General features: G+C 62.1%; 3 protein-coding genes across 9 annotated transcripts; all 3 read left to right on the forward strand.

The window, feature by feature from the left end:
• The first annotated feature begins 459 nt into the window (after positions 1-459).
• LOC120495844 (E3 ubiquitin-protein ligase makorin-1-like) lies at positions 460-3,177 on the forward strand. The gene is made up of 8 exons (XM_039695747.1): positions 460-615; positions 1,051-1,170; positions 1,269-1,555; positions 1,757-1,848; positions 1,947-2,167; positions 2,382-2,492; positions 2,585-2,708; positions 2,782-3,177. The coding sequence occupies exons 1-8, from the start codon at positions 545-547 to the stop codon at positions 2,935-2,937; spliced, it is 1,182 nt and encodes a 393-aa protein (XP_039551681.1). The 5' UTR covers positions 460-544; the 3' UTR covers positions 2,938-3,177.
• Positions 3,178-3,451: 274 nt separating this feature from the next.
• FANCE (FA complementation group E) lies at positions 3,452-10,084 on the forward strand. 7 transcript variants are annotated; one of them, XR_005626162.1, is made up of 14 exons: positions 3,465-3,513; positions 4,142-4,379; positions 4,623-5,229; positions 5,312-5,356; positions 5,635-5,694; positions 5,767-5,910; positions 5,990-6,113; positions 6,612-6,687; positions 6,783-6,849; positions 6,937-7,062; positions 7,169-7,256; positions 7,335-7,341; positions 7,493-7,580; positions 7,783-10,084. XR_005626162.1 is itself a non-coding variant. In XM_039695729.1 (13 exons), the coding sequence occupies exons 2-13, from the start codon at positions 4,156-4,158 to the stop codon at positions 7,494-7,496; spliced, it is 1,572 nt and encodes a 523-aa protein (XP_039551663.1). In that variant the 5' UTR covers positions 3,465-3,513; positions 4,142-4,155; the 3' UTR covers positions 7,497-10,084. The 7 variants fall into 7 exon arrangements, 5 of the variants coding, with proteins under 5 accessions (XP_039551661.1, XP_039551663.1, XP_039551660.1 ...); XR_005626161.1 differs by lacking the exon at positions 7,335-7,341 and having other exon boundaries at positions 7,169-7,263; XM_039695729.1 differs by having other exon boundaries at positions 7,493-10,084.
• A 155-nt stretch (positions 10,085-10,239) lies between these two features.
• On the forward strand, positions 10,240-18,880 carry LOC120495845 (inositol 1,4,5-triphosphate receptor associated 2-like). Its single transcript, XM_039695748.1, has 15 exons — positions 10,240-10,550; positions 13,327-13,481; positions 14,214-14,260; positions 14,636-14,712; positions 14,856-14,919; positions 15,195-15,270; positions 15,495-15,522; positions 16,111-16,251; positions 16,371-16,502; positions 16,752-16,899; positions 17,341-17,393; positions 18,030-18,080; positions 18,185-18,263; positions 18,366-18,479; positions 18,742-18,880. The coding sequence occupies exons 1-14, from the start codon at positions 10,485-10,487 to the stop codon at positions 18,401-18,403; spliced, it is 1,155 nt and encodes a 384-aa protein (XP_039551682.1). The 5' UTR covers positions 10,240-10,484; the 3' UTR covers positions 18,404-18,479; positions 18,742-18,880.
• Positions 18,881-18,919: the final 39 nt, after the last annotated feature.

An 18,919-nucleotide genomic window follows, 5' to 3' on the forward strand; every position in this document is an offset into this window, starting at 1 on the left:
GGGCTGTCCTTGGCTGTGTAAAACACCTGAGAATTTCCAAGGAGGAGCTGGAGAACCCCCCAGGCTCCCCTGTGCCCGGCTCGAGCGCTCTGGGGGAAGCTGCTCCACTGCTCCCCGTCTCTCCCAGGCTGCTGGGGGCTCATGGAGCCCTGGGCAGGGGTCCCGGGGGTCCCTGTGTGGTTACCCCAGCCGGCAGCATTGCATTATCCAGCCGTTCCCAGCGTGATGGGGGAGAGAGCTGAGAAAGAAGTGAAATCCACAGGCTGAGCTAAAGACAGGAGTGAAAAGAAGAGGGACTAGCAATGCTAAAAGGATTAGAACACACGGAATTTAGCGCTGCACGCCGGGGTGGTGCCCCAGGGCAGCTCCTCGCTGCGAAGTCCTTGAGTGAGTGTAAACAGTGCTCAGAGCTATCAGCAGGGCTGGTCCTCCGCCCCAAACACGTGTCCCACCGGGGGAAAGCGATCCCGGCCGGACCCGGGGCTCACCGAGGCCATAAATAGCCCTGGGAGGTGGCCCAGCCCTCTTCCGTGCCGGGGAAGAGATGGAGGTGGGCTCGATGATGGCATCTGGGCCGTTTAGGGCCGAGGCAAGCTCCCTGAGACCCCTGTGCAGGTAAAGGCTTGAGGGTGGGGTGGCTGGGAGCAGCGTTTGGGGAGGCAGGCTGGAGATGGGGCTCCTGGCTGTGGGGAGTGGATTGGGGTGGCCTTGAGCCCCGTTTCCCTACCCCCCTCCGGAGCTGGGGGTGGGCGGCAGAACTCCAGGCTGGCCCCCCTTCCTGCCAGCCCCCTGCCCTTCTCCCTGCCCCAGCCCTCGGTGCCCAGGAGAGCCCCCAGCCCTGTCCTGGGCTTCCTCTGCTCGGCAATCAGCAGGAGATCAGGCTGGTTGGGGCTGGGAGGACCCCCTGGCTCTGCCCTTGGCGAGGGATCCCAACAGCAGCCTGGGGAGCTCCAAAAAATGTCCCCACCAAACAAAGCTGGTACCGGGGGGATGCCAGGGCAGGGCTGGAGCAGGGTCTGAGCCCATCCACGCTGCTCCCCTGGCTAACAGGAATTTTGCCCGTGGATCCTGTCGGTGGGGCCAGAGCTGCCGCTTCTCACACGACAGAGAATCAGCCCGGGTGTGCAGGTACTTCCAGCGTGGCTTTTGCCGGTATGGAGAGCAGTGCAGGTGAGGAAGGGCTGCGATGCCACGAGGATGGGCTGGGAGCCTGGAGGAGCCGTGCTGGACTGATGGGACCCTCTGTCTCTGTCCCTGGGCTCCTCCAGCTACCTGCACATCCTGGAGGAGCCAGCACCGGTGGGGACACAATATGGCCTGATGCCTCACTGCCACTGGGGCCAGGAGCCTGGCACTGAGCCCACAGCCATGGAGCGGGACCAGGGGGGAGCCCAGCGCACCTCAGCCCGCAGCACGAAGCGTGTGGCCTTCAAGTTCCCCAAGGTGGAGGTAGAAGTGGAAGAGAAAGACAAGAAGAACATCCCAGCACTTGGTAACATCCCCCGTGGGGCCATCAGTGGAGAATTTGTCCCCACAAAAGCTCGGGGTGCCTCAGGTAGGTGCCAGGCTGCCCAGGGGACCAGTGGGGTGGCACTGGGGTGCTTATGGTGGAGTAGACTGTGCATGTTTCTGCCTGTGACCAAGCTGGGCTGTGGAGAGCTGTGCAGTGTGAGGACTGTCACTGCTGAAGCTGCACGCTCTGAGCAGCCCACCCAGCTCGGTGGGCTTTTCCCCTCTAAGAACTCTCCTCCTGCAGGCTTCCAGCCACAAGGGCCAGCACCGGATCCAGGCTCCTCTGACCCCAAAGAGGCAGGTCTGGAGACAGCGACACGGACTGACCCTGCAAAGGTGGGTTTGGGGTCTCCTGTGGCTGGGCACTCCCCGTCACCGAGGCCAGGGCAGTGACAGAGCCCGGGCATTGCCACGCTGTGCTGCTCTGCTTGCAGGTCCCTGCAGAGCCAGCAGCCGAGGCAGCCCTGCTCACCAATGCAGCACTGAGAGCCCGGAGCGAGGCCGTGGTGTGTGGCATCTGCATGGACAGGGTGTACGAGAAGCCGCTGGCCGAGGAGCGGCTCTTCGGCATCCTCCCGAACTGCAGCCACGCGTACTGCGTGGGCTGCATCCGCAAGTGGCGCCGCAGCCGCGCCTTCCAGAGCGCCGTCATAAAGTGAGTGGCCGTGGGGACACGGCAGGGTGGCCACCCTTCACCTTCTGTGCCCTGAAAGTCTTCCTTGGGTGTGGTGATGTGGCTTTGGGGTTGGCGTGGCTTCGCTTTGGGAGCAGGCGCTTCGGGGTGGTTGGGTGAGGCCAGGGTGGGTGCTGAGCCCGTGCTCCCTGCTCCCTTCTTGGGACACCCAGCTGCACCCATCACCCTCATGCAGGGCCTGCCCGGAGTGCCGGATCCCCTCCAGTTACTACATCCCCCACAAATACTGGATCTCAGACGTGGCTGAGAAGGAGAAGCTCATCAGAGCCTTCAAGGCACGGACAGGGTGAGTGCGTGGCACTGCCGCGGGTGCCAGGGCTGCGGGCTCTGTATGCCACTCTGGGAGCTACACTCACAGCTGTGCTTGGAATCCCACAGGAAAATCAGGTGCAAATTCTTCCTCCGTGGCCACTGCCCTTTCAGATCCGAGTGCATCTACCTGCACGAGCTGCCTGCCCGCTGGCTGAGGAGGCACAGGCAGCGGCAGCTCAGGATGCCCACTGTGAGTGGGGTGGCACATCCCGGGGCTGGGCTGGGCACCGGGAGTGTGGCTCATCCTCCCTCCTCTGCTGCAGGTGTTCATCCCTTCTTCCTCGGAGAGCTCTGACGAGGAGGATGAGGAGCTCTGCACGCTGGAGTGGGCTCTTACCCTGGCCACACTGGAGACAGAGCTTCCCCACTCGAGTTATGGCCACGAGCTGCTTCTCATTGACTTCAGCGACTCCGACTGAGCCGTGGGGACCACGCTGGGCCTGGTGCTGCTGCTGGCCTGGACCCCGGCGTCTCTTTTGACTCCTGCCGTGGTTTTGGGGTGGCCCCGGCCGTGGGGTGCTGCAGGGATGGGGTAGGATGGGGCAGCAGTCTGTCTGGCATTTATGGGTGCACCGGGGGAGACTCAGGGCACAGCCCCCCTGCTCTTGCCGTGGTGCCCACTCTGCACCCATGGGACACCCACGGGTAGGGTGGGCTGGGTGCTGGGAGCAGCAGGGGGGGTCTGACATCCACGGGGAGGGGGGGACCGGGCAGCAGGGGGGCACTGTTTTAAACCCTTTTTAGCCAAATCCGGGAATAACAAAATAAAACGGGTTGTGTAACGCTGCGCTTCCTGGCGCCTGTGCTCCGTGTCTGGGTGACCCACCCTCGGAGGTGGGGGGAAGGCGGTGTTTGGGTTGGGATTTGAGGGATGTTTGCATCATCAGCTCGTTCGCGCGCGGCCCGTTTGCGTTTCCCGGGGTGGGGCCGGAAGCGGCGCCGCGGGGACAGCGGGCGGGGACGCGGGGACAGCGCCGGTGAGAGCGCGGGGACAGCCCCGAGCGTGCCCGGGCTGCCCCGGGGGCGGGCGGCACGGCCGGGACAGGGACACGGCAGGGACAGGGACACGGCCGGGACAGGGACACGGCAGGACCGGGACAGCCCCAGCGGGATGGGCTGCGGGTGCGGATGGCAGCGAAGGGCTGGTGGCGGTGATGGTGCCGTGCTCCCGAGTGGGACCCGTGTCCGGATGTGACCCGTGTGCGGCTCTTCCCTTTGTGTGTCATCCGTGTCCGGCTGTCCCCCGTGTGTGTCCCCCATGTCCAGCTGTGTCCCGTGTGTGCCGCCATGTCTGGCTGGCCCCCATGTGTGTGACTGAGTCCGGCCGTCCCCTGTGTGTTTCAGCATGTCCTGTCTCCCCATGTGTCACCATGTCTGGCTGTCCCCTGTGTCCAGCTGTCCCCCGTGTGTGTGTGCCGTGTCCGGTGTCCCACGCGCGTGACGCGTGCGGTGTGCCCTGTCTGATGTCCCACGCGTGTGACATGTCCGGTGTGCCGTGTGTGACTGTCCCCCACGTGTGTGACGTGTGTGGTGTCCCCTGTGTCCGATGTCCCACGCATGTGATGTGTGCCATGTGCCGTGTCCGGTGCCCCACGCGTGTGACGTGTGCGGTGTGCCGTGTCTCGCAGGCAGCGGCGATGGAGCCCCGGTGCCCGGCGTGGCTGCAGCTGTGCCCGCGGCCGTGCCGCCTGCTGCTGCAGGCTCTGTGCTCGGGCCCGGCCGGGGCCGTGGCCGCGCTGCGGGCGCTGCAGCGGGGCCAGCCCCGCCAGGGCCCAGGGCAGCCCTTCCCCTGGCCGGCTCTCGCCGCAGCCCTGTGCGCCCAGGAGCCCTGGCTGGAGGGGACACAGGACACCCTGGCTCTGTGAGTTGGATACGTGTCTAAAACTCCGTGTTTTGGGTGTCAGGTGCACAATTTGGGAGTGCACATCCGCTTCCCCCTGTGCACTGGTGTCATAGCAGTGACCCATGGTGTCCCAGCTTGTGTCTGCAAAAGCTGCTGGAGGCATCAGGTGCCTCCTCTTGCTCCCTGTGCTCCCTGCTCCACGGGGCAGGTTGGGTTCAGGGCAGGGCCATTTGCTCTGACCAGTCACCTCTCCTTTTCCAGCAAGCCACGGCTGCTGCTGCTGCCCGTTTTGTGCCAGAGGAACCTCTTCTCCCTGCTCCTCGTGGTGCAGGATGCAGTGCCACGGGACTGCCTGCACCAGCTGCTCCAGGCCTTGGGGCAGGACTCCCGTGTGGATCCCTGGGTGCAGACTCTGGGGGGTCTGCTCCAGCAGGGACCAAGGGCAGAGGAGGGCTCCCCACGTCCCACTGCCCTGTCTACTGTGTGCCAGCAGCAGCTCAGGGGCCTGTGCCAGAAAATTGCCCAGAAGAAACCAGAGGGACAAAGAAAATTGACCTGGTGCTTCAGCAGGCAGCCTGGTGCCCCTGACTCTGTGCCTCAAGGTGGGAAGCGTAAGAAAGTGTCAGAGGAGAGCCTGGAGCTGGACACTGAGGGAGAGAGGAACATGCTGGAGGAGGTGGCATGCGAGCCCCTGGGGCCCCAGGAATGTGGAGATGTGGCAGAGGAGGTGCCTGAGGAGCCTTCAGGGGACACGTCTGCTCAGAGCACGGACCAGGCTGCTCGGGACAGCTCCCAGCAGCATGCAGCTGGGGAGCTCAGGAAGGTTCCCCAGACAGAGCTGGCAGCAGAGGTCCAGTCCTTTGTCCAGGTATGGGGTAGGGTTTGCTGTCCCCTTGCAGCCAGTGAGCCTCCACAGCCTGGTTCCCATTCCTTCACCCCATTTCCCTCAGGTGCATGGACAGGGCCTGAAAGTGCTGCTGCTGCAGGACTCCAGTGTAAGTGTTTGCTTTGTCCCTGTCCCGGAGCTGATGCTCTAAACAGCCCCAGGGCTTTGGGAGGGGTGGAAAAGGAGGTGGATTTCACAGAGCCAACTGGATGGGGATAAAAAGCCCTGTTGGTACCTTTTCTGTGCTTGGGATACCAACACCTGCCTGCACCTTGCAGGTGTGAGGGGCTGCCTGTGGGCTCAGTGATGGGGGAAGGGAGAAGCCTGGAGCTGTATTTTGTATTTTGGTTTATTTGGTGCATTACTCAGGCCAGTGTTTCTCTCCAGCACTCGGAGCTGCACCCCCCACCCAAGCTGAGCATCCTGAACAGCTGCAGCCCCAGCCAGGTGAGCCCCAGCATGCTGCTGCAGCTGCTGCAGGGGGCCTGCTGCTGTCCCTAATGCCCTGTGCCACCCCAGCTCGAGGGGCTGTGCTCCTTCCTGCAGCTCTCCACGTGCCCAGAGCCCCTCCTGGTGCGTTTCTGCAGCTGGCTGCTGGCTCTGAGCCCCGACCTCAGCTACACCAGCGCAGCCATCCTGGCAGAGCAGCTCTTCCTCAGGCGGGTACGTGCCATGGCAGGGGAGTTCCCTGCTCCCCGTTCCCCTCTCCACTGTCCCCACCTCCTGCCTTTTGTGTCCCCAGGTCCTGTCCCTCTCCCAGCCGCCTTCCCGACACCTCATGGCTGCCCTGAGTGCGTTTTGCTCCAAGTACTCCCATCCCTTGTGCCGTGTGCTGGTGGCTGCAGTGCTGCAGGAGCCAGGGGAAGGTGTGCTGGGCTGGTGGGAGCTGGAGGGGGCCCCAGCTGCAGAGTGCTGCTTCCTGGGGGCATTTATCACGTGTTAGGAGCCATGGAGGCCTCAGGCTGGTTTTTCAGGGCAGGCAAACACTTGGGGTTGGGATGGGAGATGGGTTTACAGGTGCCTGAGATGGAGGGGGAGGGCTGGTTAGGCTGGCTTCTGGCTTATTTTTTCCCAAAAGGGCTCCTGGCAGCTCCTGATGCTCAGGGCAGAGCTGCCCCAGGGAGGAGAGGGTGAGCCCCTGGCACAGTGGCATCCCCTTTTCCCAGAGGCTGCTGCTGTTTAAACCCTTACTGCAGCTGGGCAAAGGGAGCAGGATTATCCTGAGCAGTAGAAGGGGGCACTGCATGGTTTCTGCCTGTGCTGACTGGCACTTAGTCCAGTGAAGAGGTGCCAGGAAGGGCCTGGCACATCCCCGTGGGTTTGGCAGCCTCTGGAGGCTCTCCCCTGCTGCTCTGGCCCTGCAGGTGCTGAGCAGACCAAGCTGATGTGTGAGCTCGTGGAGGAGTGCCTGGAGCCCCACGCTGTGCAGCTGCTGCTGAGGTGAGGGGTGACAGCTCTGCCTTGGCCTCACCTGGGTGGGTGCAGCCATCTGGGGGCACCAGCAGGGCCACCTTTCCCCTCCACTGTCCTTCCAGCCACGTCCTGGAGGTGCCTTTGTCAGAGAAACTGCTGCCAGTGCTGCAGGCCGTGCTGGGCCGGCAGGTGAGGAGCCCACCTTGTCCCCCGGGTGTCCTTGGTGACTCCAGCAGTGCTGGAGCACTCTCCTACCTGCTCCTGGCCCTTTTCCAGGAGGTGCTGCCCGCTGAGCTCTTGGATCTGCTGGTGCTGACTCTGTGCCAGCAGGCTCCAGCCTTCTCCACGTCACTCAGCTTCGCCAGGCTGGTGACAGCCGTGCTCACGGTGTGCCAGAGCCAGGTGAGCCCGGCCAGGGCTGCTCCTGCTGCTCCTGGGGCCCAGCCCAGGCCTCTCAGCTGGGCTCCTGGCAGGGCAGGGCCCTGAGCTGCTGCTGCCTCCATCCCAGGTCAGCCCAGCTCACAGGAGCAGCCTGGCTGCTGTCCTGGACCGGAGCACGGCGGCGCTGAAGAAATCTCTGCAGGCTGTGCTGGAAGGGGCCAGGTGAGAGGGGACAGGGGTCCCTGTGCTGGAAGGGGCCAGGTGAGAGGGGACAGGGGTCCCTGTGCTGGAAGGGGCCAGGAGAGGGGGGACAGGGGTCCTGTCACAGCAGGCTCAGCACCCCGGGGTGTCCCAGGGTGGGGAAGCAGAGGGTGCCACTCCTGCCGTGGCAGAGCTGTGCATGGTGGGCATGGCAGGGGCTTTCCTCTTCCTGATTTTTGTCTTTCATCAGGTGACCACCCGAAGGAACCGTGAGGGGGCAGGTTCCTGGTGTGGAGGACACTCCTTGCACAGCAGCAGCCACAGCCACCCCTCACTGGGTGAGGTGGGACCCTGTGAGGGGGTCTGTTCCCCCCCAGGGCCTCCTGGCATGGGGGGCTCCTGCTGGCAGTGCCATCCCAGCCCCCCACGCTCCCTGGGGATTGGAGGTTGAACAATTCATGTGTTTTCATGTGTTTTCATGTGTTTTCATGTGTTTTCATGTGTTTTCATGTGTTTTCGTGTGTTTTCGTGTGTTTCCAGGTTCACAGTTCATGTGTTTCCAGGTGTTTCTGTGTGTTTTCCCTTGGGCTTGCCACCCTACGAGGGGACCTGGCCCTCCTGTGCTGGGGGCCAGGCAGGACACAGCCCATGCAGAGCTTCCAGGTGCTGAGTTCTCACTGCCCAAAACCCTCACTGAACCAGGGCAGACATTGATTTGAGGCTGCACGAAGCTGATAATTCTGGATTTAGTTCATTGTCTCCATTTGACCTCAGCTCATTCCAAGGCACGAGTTCCATGCACATCCACATTCCTGCTCCCATGGTGCAGGCTGTGCTGCTTTGTGGATCTGATCTGCTGGGATTTACACATCTCTGCGTGCAGGAGAGTGGGATTTAACTGAATTCCAGCTGAATTTAGCTGGGAAATTTGAGTGTTCTGCTTTAAATCCACCCTTCTTTCCTGTTTGCCTGGCACGTGAGGGGCCCTGCTGTGTGTGCCACATTTCTGGTGATGGTGACACTTCTCATGGCCCTAACAGTGCTTGTGTGGCACGACTGCTCAAAATTCTATCCTGTATTCTTGAAAGTACCCACTGAAACCTCATCTAGGCACCTCCTGCTCTGGGAACTGGGAAGAAAAGGTTGGGACAGAGTGGAGACTCAGGCAGGTAGAGCTGGGGTTTCAGTGAGGTTTTGAAGCATTGCATATTTCAGGAGCTGTTTAAAAATCCATAAACATCCACAAAGGGAGAAGGAGAGTTATAACATTCAGGTGTGACTGCTCCAGGTTTGCTCAATAGTGTTTAGATCCCAGCCAGAGGAAGGAAACTCTGAGGCATTAGGTGACACTGTTAAGGCTGAGAGCCAGGTTTCTTTATGTAAGAATCTCTTAAGCTATTTTAGGTGACAGTGGGCTGATGAGGCTTCAAAGCCCGCATTAGTGGAGGATGGAAACCTCCAGGGAGCCAGCTTGTTGATGTGTTTGCATTCCAGCGAGTTAGTGGCTGAGTGAAGTGAAGCTATTGTAGGGCTGCCCAAAACACGACATAAATAGAAATTGTGCCACGATCATCAAGGTCTAAGCCTGCTCTTCTGGCTTTATTAGGTAGCAGGCTCTGATCTTTGCAGCTTCCCTGCCGAGCTTCCACTGAGTGACCTCGGTGTCATTGTCCCCAGTGCTGTGCCTGGCTGTGGCTGCTGCTCACATGGAGATGGCCACGGCCTTGTGGCAAGAGCCTTCTTAGCCCTGGGTTTGCTCTTGGCTGCAGCTTGTCGTGTGCTGTGGGCTCTTCTGAGGTGTTCATGCAGATAGCAGTCATGGAAGGAGGGCTGGCAGCACACCCTGGGCACCCTGCACGTGCTGCTGCAACACTGCTTGTTTACCTGCAGGTGGGCAGCACAGAAAATTCCACTTTTGACTCCTCTTGACCCTTGCAGGAATTTCAGAATCCATCCTGGACAGCTCAGAGAGGTGGATGCAGCACAAACCACCAGCCAGATTTTATATTCAGCAGATCCTTGGCCAAGGGTGGCAGGAGTGCCAGGAGTGGCTCTGTCCTTGTCCTGATTCAGGAGCAGTGGTGGTGAAGGGTCTGAAGCTTTGTCTGAGACCTTCCCTGGGCTGGAGGTAGCAGGCAGAGTGTGATTTCCATCCAGTTTACTTGTGATCACTGGCAGTGGTTCCCCACCTGCTTCCTCTTCTGTTTGCAGAGTTTTACTTCACGTTTCAGAGGGGATTTCCCTTTTTGGTCTCGTAGTTCTCGGGGTTTTTTGGAAGGAAATTCATCGTATGCAGTTGTCTGTTGTTGTCTGTCCACTCTGCTGCCTCCACACCCTGCACAGGGATTTCTGAGCCAGTTTCATGGCAAGATGATTCCTGCATGCCCAGGTGCCTCCTGGGGCTGTGCTCGGGCAGCACTGAGCCTCTTTGGGGTTCACACAAGGCTCTGGGGTCTGTGGATGTTGAACACCAGGCACCAGAGCCATGCAGGGACCTTGGGCCGTGCAGCCCCTGGCTGGAAAGGGCTGGAACTCAGGGGCTTTCCAAAATGGCCTGTGTCCATCCCCCAGGGGCTGCCCCTCTCCAAACAGGAGCTCCAGGCTGTTGCTGTTTCCCCTCCTGCAGTGCCAGGGGTCCCCCCACTTCTCCCTGGGGTAACTGTGCATCCAGTACAGCCTGCTTATCTCACCTGTAATCCCCAGCATGCTGCTGCAGTTCTGCCTGCAAACCTGGGGGCTGTGACACCCAAATGTGAGCCTGAACTGCTCTGGGGGAGGCCCAGCAATATTTATATTTTTTCACTTGGGGTTTAAAACTGAATAAAAAAGAAGAGCAATTTTCCTTCTTGTCTGTTATGGGTTGGTTTTTTTTTTTGTTTTTGTTGTTTTTGGGGGTTTTTTTGGGTTGTTTTTTGGGGTTTTTTTTGCCAACAAACTTTTAATCATAAGACAAGAATTGTGTTCTCTCTGGGATAGCCTGGTGGCTGCCAGGTTCCTGTCAGCTAGGGCAGCCAGGGCCTCAGAAAGGTGGGTTTGAGGGAGGGCTGGGGTGCTGTTTTGTGCTTGAGCCCCTGCACAGACCTGTAAATCAGCTTGCTGCATCAGTGGCAGCAGTCAGGGGCAGCTGAGCAGCTTTCTCCCAAGCAGTGAATAATCCAGATGACCACAGTGGGATGTGAGCTGCGAGTTCAGCTCAGCTTCAGGTGCCCTGGAAGGAGCACAGGGGCCAGAGCTGCAGCCACATGCTGCCCCCCAACCCCTTGGGCTGGACATCTCCCTGCAGGCTCTGCTTCCTCCCCGCTGAACAGGTCAGTGCCAGGGGAACTGGGCTGCTTTTCCTGCCTGGGGGCTCTGCCATAGCTCCCAGCCACGATTTAGCTGCTGCCAGCTTAAAAATGAGATTGCCTAAAAATCCCTGCGTGCTTTATTAGATTATTTTAGAGGCTGTTGGTGAGCAGGGGCATTGCCTCCTCTGATGGACGTGCAGGTTTAGGACACAAGGAGAATTTTTCTGTGGGTGTGGGAGGGAGCAGAGGCAGCAGTGCCGGGTGTCCTTGGCTCTGTGTGCCCCACGGAGCCTGGTGTGCCAGCTGCTGCCCCTGGGGGGGAAGCTGGGGCTCTCTGCGAGGTGTCCCCACCTCCACTGCCCCTGCTTTGTCACCGGGGGCTGCACTCTGGGCTGTCACCGTGGCAGAACCTGGGAGATGCTGCTTGCCCCCTCAGGGCTGGAGGGGTCTGCAGCCCCCCAAGGGGCCCCTGGGCACGGGGGGGTGCAGCAGCAGCAGCCCCGGGTAGGGCTGAAGGTGGAACCCGACCCACTGTAAGCTCATTAGGGGAATAAAGCGGCTTTGGAGAGGTGATGGATCCCAGCAAAGGGCTGGGGGCAGCGGGGGGTGGCCGGGGCTGCTGAGAGGGGCAGCAGGGATGGGGGTCCTGGCAGAGCAGCTCCCCTGCATCACTGAACACGATGCTGCAGGGGCTCCTCATCAGCTGTTCCAGTTTAGCCCGGTGCTGGGTTTAGCCCGGTGCTGGGTTTAGCCTGGTGCTGGGTTTAGCCCAGTGCTGGGTTTAACCCGGTGCTGGGTTTAGCCCGGTGCTGGGTTTAACCCGGTGCTGTGCCCTTGTGCACAGAGCCTTCTCCCTGGCCTGGGAGAGGCACTCTGTGGGCTTCCTGCACCCTTCTCTGATCCTTTAAACACTGTAAAACAGCTTAAATGGCTTCTCCAAGCCCCCTGATATCTGGAAATATTTTATATCTGTTTTATACCCCACGAAAGCTCGGGGGGATCCCCCATCTGTCCCCACTGTCCCACGCTGCCCTGAGCCTCCTGCCCGGGGGATGCTGAGGCTCAGCTCCGCCGGCACCGGGCACGGAGGGAGCGGTCCCGGTGTTCCCGGTTCTGCCAGGAAAGCAGTCCCTGTATTTCCCGGCATTACCGGGAAAGTAGTCCCGGTGTTTCCCGGCTTTACCGGGAAAGCAGTCCCGGTAGGAGTGGTCCCGGTGTTTCCTGGTTCTGCCAGGACAGCAGTCCCGGTGTTTCCCGGTTCTGCCAGGAAAGCAGTCCCGGTGTTTCCTGGCTTTACCAGGAAAGCAGTCCCGGTGTTTCCCGGCTGTGCCAGGACAGCAGTCCCGGTGTTTCCCGGCTTTACCAGGACAGCAGTCCCGGTGTTTCCCGGCTTTGCCAGGACAGCAGTCCCGGTGTCCCCCGGCTCTGCCCCTCTCCGGAGCGGGTGCAGGACCCGGCTCCTCCCCAAAAGCAGAGGTTTCCCGGCCACCTGCGGGCCATCTGCCCGCCCTGGCCGGCGCGGGGAGCTCCGGGCGCTCTCACGCATCTCCTTTAAAGGGCTTCTCTCCCCGGGCCGGCCCCGGGCGCTCCGAGCGCCGCAGATGCGGCCGCTGTGCCCGCGGGAGGCAGCGGGGCCGCCCCGAGCCCCGAGCCCCGAGCCCGGCCGGGCTGATGGGGGCCCGGCAGAGCTGAGAGCCGGCTCCGAGCTGGGGGCCCGGACCTGCCTTCGGCTGCTCGGGAGGAGCTCAGGCAGGTAAAGATGTCCCCGGAGCGTTTGGTGGTCGCTGAGTTGAGGGAAAGGCCGCTCTGGCATCTCAGGGGGTTCATTGTGCTAAACCAGCTGCGGGTTTGGGATATTTTCCACCCGTGGCACGAAGGTAAGGAGAGAGTGGCCGTGAGGCTGTGGGAGCAGCAGCCGGCAGGGCTGTGATGGATTGAGCGCTCTGCAGCAGGGACCAGCCCTACCCAGCGCTCTGCTGCTGCTGCTGGGGTGAGTTTGGCTGATCCCGCCTGGCTGGGGGCCCTGAGCCCCTGGGGGGAGGTTCCAGCGATAATTCCCGCTGTATAGGTGTGAAAAGGGCTGGCTTTGGCAGGTGCCAAGTGCTGCTTTTTACACCTCCATCGGAGCTGAGAGGTGGGAGCTGGGGATGCTGAGCTTGGCCGAGGCTTTGCACAGGCACGTGGGATTCAGGCACTCCCTGCTCCCTAGGTCTCCCCTGCATTTCCTGTCCTGGACAAAAACTTCTCCTTCTGTCCTAAATCTGTGTGTCCATGAGCACCGGGACAGCCCCTTGTGCACAGCGACTTCACCCTGGGCTGGGAGAGGGACTTTGTGGGCTTCCTGCATCCTTCTCTGGTCCTCTAAACACTGTAAAACAGCTTAAATGGCTTCTCCAAGCCCCCTTACATCTGGAAATCTTTATTATCTGTCTCTCTGGGAGCTCAGGGACTGTCGTGTCTGCAGCCTGGGGAGCAGGGGCTGCTGCAAATCCACCTCCCCCCAAGAAGCTGCCCCGCACCACAAACCCAAAATGAGGATTGCCCCGGGGGGAGGAAACGGGGGCTGCAAGCAGGAAAGTCCACCCTCTAAAATTTACCATTTGCCTCACTCCATGCCCGCCCAGATCCCTCCAGCTCCTCCCGAACCCCAGCGGGCCTCCCCACCTCTTTTCCCGCTGATGCCTCCACGCTAAGCACGGGAGCTCGAAGCTCCCGCTGGGTGAGAAAACCCTTTAAAAATGCAACATTTCGAGGCGTTCTCCATCTCCGCGCAGCTAACGTGGGTCTCTCGCCATAGGTGAGCTGCTCCTGGAGCCCCTGCGCTGCCCAGATGAAGGCGCTGGAAGGGAACCCCCCCGGACCGGGCGAGGAGGGGGCGCAGGGAGCGGCCCCGGGGCGCCGGCGGCGGCAGCGGCAGCGGGCGAGCTGCCCAGCCAGCCCCTCACCCCGCAGGTGTGTGCGCTAAAAGCTCCCCCCAGAGGCTCTTGGGGTGCCGGCAAGGATGGGGCAGCGGTGGCAGAGCCAGGCAAGGGGCGCTGAGCGTCGTTTGTCACGGTGGCAAAATCCTCCTGCAGCCACTGCTCTGAGGCTGGGCAGGAGGAGAGGGAGAAGCTCTGCTGCAGCTTTTCCCCAAAGTTTGGGGGTTCAACCCCTCTCCCAGCTGGGTGCTGGGCTCTTTGCACAGCAGCCCCTGTGTCTCCAGGCACTGGTGGCCTGTTATCAGCAGCAGTGAGCAGGGATGCTGCAGAGCTGCCAGACCCCAGGGCTGGGCTTTGGGGTGATAAATCTGCCCCGGTGCACTTTTAGGGTGGCCTGCCACCCCCGTGGGGTGCTGTGCTGTGAGATGGTGCCTGCCTGGGCTCCGGGTGTGCTGTGGTGCTGGGAGAGGCCGGCTCGCAGCGAGGTCCGCTTGGCAGCCAGAGCAAAAAAAAAAAAAGAAAAAAAAAAAAAAAAAAAACACTGCTGAGGCTGGTGACTCATTGTGGCTGGAAGCGGCTCCGGCGGGTCCTCCGTGGGGCTCTGCGGCGGCAGCAGCGGGACGGGCACGGAGCGGGCTGTGGAGGATGCTCGGGAAGCACCCAGGTCCGGAGCAGCCCCGTGGAGGGAGCCGGGGCAGCGTGGGGAGTGGGATGCTGCCGGTGCCTCCCGAGGTTCTGTAGGGTTTACCCGGGATTCCCTCCACAGGGAGCAGCAGGCAGAGCTGGCCGGGCTCCCTCCAGCTCCGGATGAAGGTAAGGGCAGCCCAGGCGGGGATGGGGTCACAAGGGTGGGGTTTCCACCCTCCCTCCCTCCCCGAGCAGCAGGAGGGTGTCTCCTGGCCTGGCAGCACCTGCCTGCAACCCCTTCCAGCCCCGGGACCCCAGCCCCATCCCCTGGATTTGCCTCATGGGCTGCAGCCCACCCTGTGCACCCACTGCCCTCCTCCCCCTGACCCGTCCCAGCTGAACTCCAGCTCCCTCAATCCCACCGGGATTTTTGGGGGGTACCTGCCAGCTGACGTCCCCTGGGAGCCTGCAGAGGTGCCACTGGCAGTTTTGGGGGTCTCTCTGAAGCGGTGTCAGGCTGGGGAGGGGTCCCTGCTGTCCCAGCAGCCTTTCTGTCCCCAGGCAGGATGAGCAGTGCCCAGGGACACCCGGCTGGGGCTTTGGCCAGCAGCCAGCAGAGCGAGGAGCAAGTCAGCGAGGTGAGAGAGAGGTGACAGTGGGGGACAAACCCTGCCTGGTTCCTTGGGCTCAGGCAGGCCCCAGCCCCTCTGTGCTGCTCTTCTGGGGGTGCTGTGCAGCACCAGGGGCAGGTTTGCCCCAACAGAGCCTTTGTTCCTCTCAGGAGCCAGGCAGGGCTGTGCAGGAGCAGCCTGTGCACCCTGGGGACAGTGACACGACTGGAGGAGGTGGGTGAGTCCCCACCCCACATCCCAGCTGGGGTTTGAAGTAGCTGGGGGTGAGCATGGGAACGTGTTCTGGTGAGGGTCACCTGCCCTGGTGGGGACTTGGGAAGGGGACACTGGCCTGGGAGGGGATAAAGCCCCCCTGATGCTGGGGAAGGACTGGGATGGCTCCAAAACATGGGCAGCACCCCCTGCTAGGACAGGAGGGCAGAGGGAGGGGGGAAGGCCCAGGGAAAGCCCTCATGTGGGTCTCTTGTGGCCCCACTGCCTTCCTGCAGGTGCAGAAACCCTGGAGGAGCCGCTGCTGAGTGTCCCCAGTGAGCTCTCAGTGCTGGACAGGCTTGGCTTGCACAGGTAAGACCAGTGAGCACCTGCAGGCCAGGGGGGTCCCAGGGCACAGCAGGGCTCAGGGATTGGACTTTCCTCCTTTTCCATTGCACAAGAGCTGCTGCCCACACGATGGGCACTTGGCTTCCCACCTCTCGTGGTGGCTGGCACCCCTGGGAGCAGGGCAGGGGCATTTGCAGCATGCAGCCCCCATGATGCCCCCACCCCTGACAGCACTTCTCTTTCTGCAGGGCAGCTTTGGCCGAGCAGGATCTGGAGGTGAGGGCTGCTGGGGGCCGTGGGTGGGCTGGGCAAGGGGACACAAGGACAGGCACCGTGCTGGCTCACCGTGCTGGCTGTGCCCTGCTCCTTCAGCAGCGCAGGCCCCTGGCAGCCACCCCAACCCTTTCCCAGAGATGCTTTTGGCATTTGGAGGCAGCTGCATTTCCATGAGCGTGTCCTCTGCGTGCCCACAAAGTGCTCTGCAGCTGCTGAGGAGCGCCCTTAGCCGGGGAGGCGGCGGGAGCCTCGCTAATAAAAACAATTTCCCTGCGAGTGCCAGGGCTGAGTCAGGCTCAGCCACCAGCCAGGAGCCGCAGCCAGGGCTGGCGTCTGCTCCTGCCAGGAGGGATCAAGATTTCCGTGCCTTATCAGCTGCCTGGGGGACGCTATCAGCTGCCTGGGGGACCCCCGGGCTGGCATCTCAGGGACTGTCCCCAGCAGGCAGCAGCCTAAGGGTGCTGGGGCAAGGCAAGTGCTAATCATCTTCAGCACTGCCCTGGTTGGTGGCACGCTGGGAGGGCTGTCTGTGCCTTGGGGACAGCAGCGCACGGCCCTGGTGGCTTTTCTTCTGCCCTCACCCCGCAGGCAGCCTTTGCCCACCTCGCCCTGGCTTTTCGCTGCGACGTGTTCACCCTGCAGCAGCGGGTGCAGGTGGAGAAACGGGCACGGGATGCAGCAGAGGAAAGCATCCAGGAGGAGCTGGGGCAGTGCCGGGCTGCCCTGGAGGTAGGTGGGCACCAGGGCACGGGGCTGGCACGTGCTGGCATCACCCACCCCAGAGGGGTTTGGAGAACTCAAAGTGCCAGCTCCAGCAGCTGCAGCAGCTCCTTCCTTTCCCCCCACAGAGGCTGGGCCAGTGCTGTGCCAGTGCAGGCTGCAAGGAGACGCTGCAGCAGCTGCAGCACAACCTGGCCGTGCTGTCAGCGGCTGTTGAGCGGGCAACCAGTGCTGCAGAGAAACTGGGGGCTGTGCACCAGGTGAGTGCTCAGCCCAGGGCTGGGAGTGATGGAGGGGCTGCACACTGGCTTGGGGACTCATCCCTGAGCTTGCCGGGTTTGTGCCTCCTCCCTGACCTCGTGTTTGTGCTCTCCAGGGTGTGAGGGATCCATCCACCTGCCCCCAGGGGATGCACCTTCACTACTGGGGGGAGGCACGGGGAGGGACTGGCAGAGAGCTGCTCCTTAGGAGATTTAGGGGCCCTGATCCCCGTCCCCACGTGGCTGCAGGAGGCCCGGATGAGCCGAGCAGCAGAGGTGATGGTGCAGCACGTGGAGAACCTGAAGCGGCACCACCAGCGGGAGCACGCGGAGCTGGAGGAGATGAAGCGCCTGATCCAGCAGAACTCCCGCAACCGGCAGCTGGCAGAGACCCAGGGTGAGGTGGGCTCTGCCTCGGGGCCTGGGCAGGGCTGGCACCCTGCAGGGCTCGGTCCCGAGCCCCTCGGGGGTCAGTGTGACCTGCACCACACAGCCAGTGTGGGTTGAGGGCTGCTGGTGGCGTGGTGAAGGGAACAGCTGGTGGCACTTGTGAGGGGACAGCGGAACAGCAGATCGGTGTGGGAGCAGGTGCTGGTGGCCAGAGAGCCACAGCCCAGCTGGGAATGCAGGGCAGGGGGGCCCCTGCACAGAAAGGGCTCTGTTCCTGAGCACCAAACCCCACAGGTGCCACTGTGGGTATGGCACCATGTCCCCCTGCCTGGGGCACCACCTGTGCCAAGCACAGAGCACATGGCCAGGACAGCTTTCAGGAGCTTTGTGACCTTCTGTCACATCTGAGTGATGGGGATGACGTAAGGCAGCTTCTCTTTGCTCTCAGATGATGTGGAGCCACGGCTGAGACCTCACCCCCTGAAGAGAACCTTCCAGCAGGTAACTGGTCCCAGTTCAGGAGTCTTGGAGCCACTGCCCCCCCTGCCCTGCTGCCCTCCCTCACCTGGCTGTCCCCACACACCCACTTGTCCCAAACAATGTCACTGCAGCCAGCTGCTTGCTGCAGGGAAGATCTGCTGGGCTGCAACAATGCAGGGGCAGCCTCGCAGGGCTGTTGGCAGACAGACAGGATGCCCAGCAAGCTGAGGGCTGTCTGTGCAAGAGATCTCAGGCAGATCCTTCTGTTGCAGGGTCATGGTGCAAGACCCACAGCTGTTTTTTAGCACCAGCTTGAATCCAACACTGATCCCCCTGTACAGATCCTTCTGTTGAGGGTCACAGTGCCAGACCCACAGCCTTGGCTGTTTTTTAGCACCAGCTTGAATCCAACACTGATCCCCCTGTAGCTCCAGGGGCAGGGGAGGGGGTCACCAGCCCCACCAGCACAGCTTGCAGCAGTAGTGACAGGCACAAACCTCTTGGCTTTGACCTTCCCTGGCTCTCCAGCTTCCCCTCTTAGCCCCAGTGGGAGCTGGCAGTGTCCCGTGGTGTCCCTTGGCCGTGCTGGGGAGGTGATGGGGAAGGAGGAGGTGACAAGCAGCCGCACAGGGCTCACCCCCAGCCCCTCTGTTGCAGGGCTCTGCCCGCCGCAGGGTCAGCATCGCCGTCATCCCCAAGCAGCTCCTGGTAAGGCCGTGCTCGGTGGGGACAGCCAGCAGCTGTGGCCCCAGCCTCGCTGGCACTGCCACTGCGTGTCCCCACTGATGCTCCCGCCTTGGGTGCCCAGCCAGGTGCCAGCCCTGAGAGCCCAGCAGCCCCAGAAGGTGACCTGGAGCCCGAGGGGGCCCAGCGCTGGCCCAGCACCCACAGGTAACCGTGCTGGGTGGCCGTGGCCCTGCTGCCATGGCCCGTGTGGCACCTGCTGCCATGGCCCATGTGGCACAGCACTGAGCCCGTCCTCTCCCTCCCCAGGAGAGAGCTGGAGCCCCAGGGCCAGGACAGTGCCGTGACAGGGAAGCTGGTGGCAGAGGCAGATGGCAGAGGCTCGAGCGCGGGGAACGAGGAGCCGGAGCAGCTCGGGCTGACGTGAGCAGCACCCTGCGTGTGCCCAGCATCCCCCCACGGCTGCTGGCCTCTCTGTGGTCCCCAGCACTTGGGCAGGGGCTGGGGGATTTAGTGGTGGAAGGTTGGGATGTTGCTCATACCCTCCTCAGGCTTGTTCACTTGGGTTTGTAACAGGGCAGTGAGGTTTGGGGCTGTTAAACGTCCTCCTCGTCCCCAGGTGGGGTGGAGGTGGGCTTTGCTCTCCCCCACGGATGACAAGGGTCCCTGGTCACCTTCTCCCCAGGTCCAAGGGGTCTGCAGCGGAGCTCTGGCGTCCATGGCTCTCCTTCCCACAGCACTACTGGGTTTTCTTCTGGCTGCTTCTCCTGAGCATCGCCTTCCTCCTCCTCGTCCGTGCCCTGGAGCTGCAGCGGGTGCAGTCTGCAGCATCATCCAAGGCCTAGCTGGGCCAGGGAGGGGCA

The sequence above is a fragment of the Passer montanus genome, unplaced genomic scaffold, assembly GCF_014805655.1.
Source record: "Passer montanus isolate IOZ18808 unplaced genomic scaffold, ASM1480565v1 scaffold93, whole genome shotgun sequence".
In the NCBI taxonomy this organism is placed as follows: Eukaryota; Metazoa; Chordata; class Aves; order Passeriformes; family Passeridae; genus Passer; species Passer montanus.

Coding starts and splice junctions, on each gene's coding strand:
- LOC120495844 (XM_039695747.1), top strand. CDS start 545: ATGGAGGTGGGCTCGATGATGGCATCTGGGCCGTTTAGGGCCGAGGCA. Junction 1,171..1,268: donor CGGTATGGAGAGCAGTGCAG/GTGAGGAAGGGC, acceptor GGGCTCCTCCAG/CTACCTGCACATCCTGGAGG. Junction 2,709..2,781: donor GGCAGCTCAGGATGCCCACT/GTGAGTGGGGTG, acceptor CCTCTGCTGCAG/GTGTTCATCCCTTCTTCCTC.
- FANCE (XM_039695727.1), top strand. CDS start 4,156: ATGGAGCCCCGGTGCCCGGCGTGGCTGCAGCTGTGCCCGCGGCCGTGC. Junction 4,380..4,622: donor ACACAGGACACCCTGGCTCT/GTGAGTTGGATA, acceptor CTCCTTTTCCAG/CAAGCCACGGCTGCTGCTGC. Junction 5,911..5,989: donor AGCAGCTCTTCCTCAGGCGG/GTACGTGCCATG, acceptor TTGTGTCCCCAG/GTCCTGTCCCTCTCCCAGCC.
- LOC120495845 (XM_039695748.1), top strand. CDS start 10,485: ATGCTGCCCCCCAACCCCTTGGGCTGGACATCTCCCTGCAGGCTCTGC. Junction 14,920..15,194: donor CAGTGACACGACTGGAGGAG/GTGGGTGAGTCC, acceptor GCCTTCCTGCAG/GTGCAGAAACCCTGGAGGAG. Junction 16,900..17,340: donor GCAGCTGGCAGAGACCCAGG/GTGAGGTGGGCT, acceptor CTTTGCTCTCAG/ATGATGTGGAGCCACGGCTG.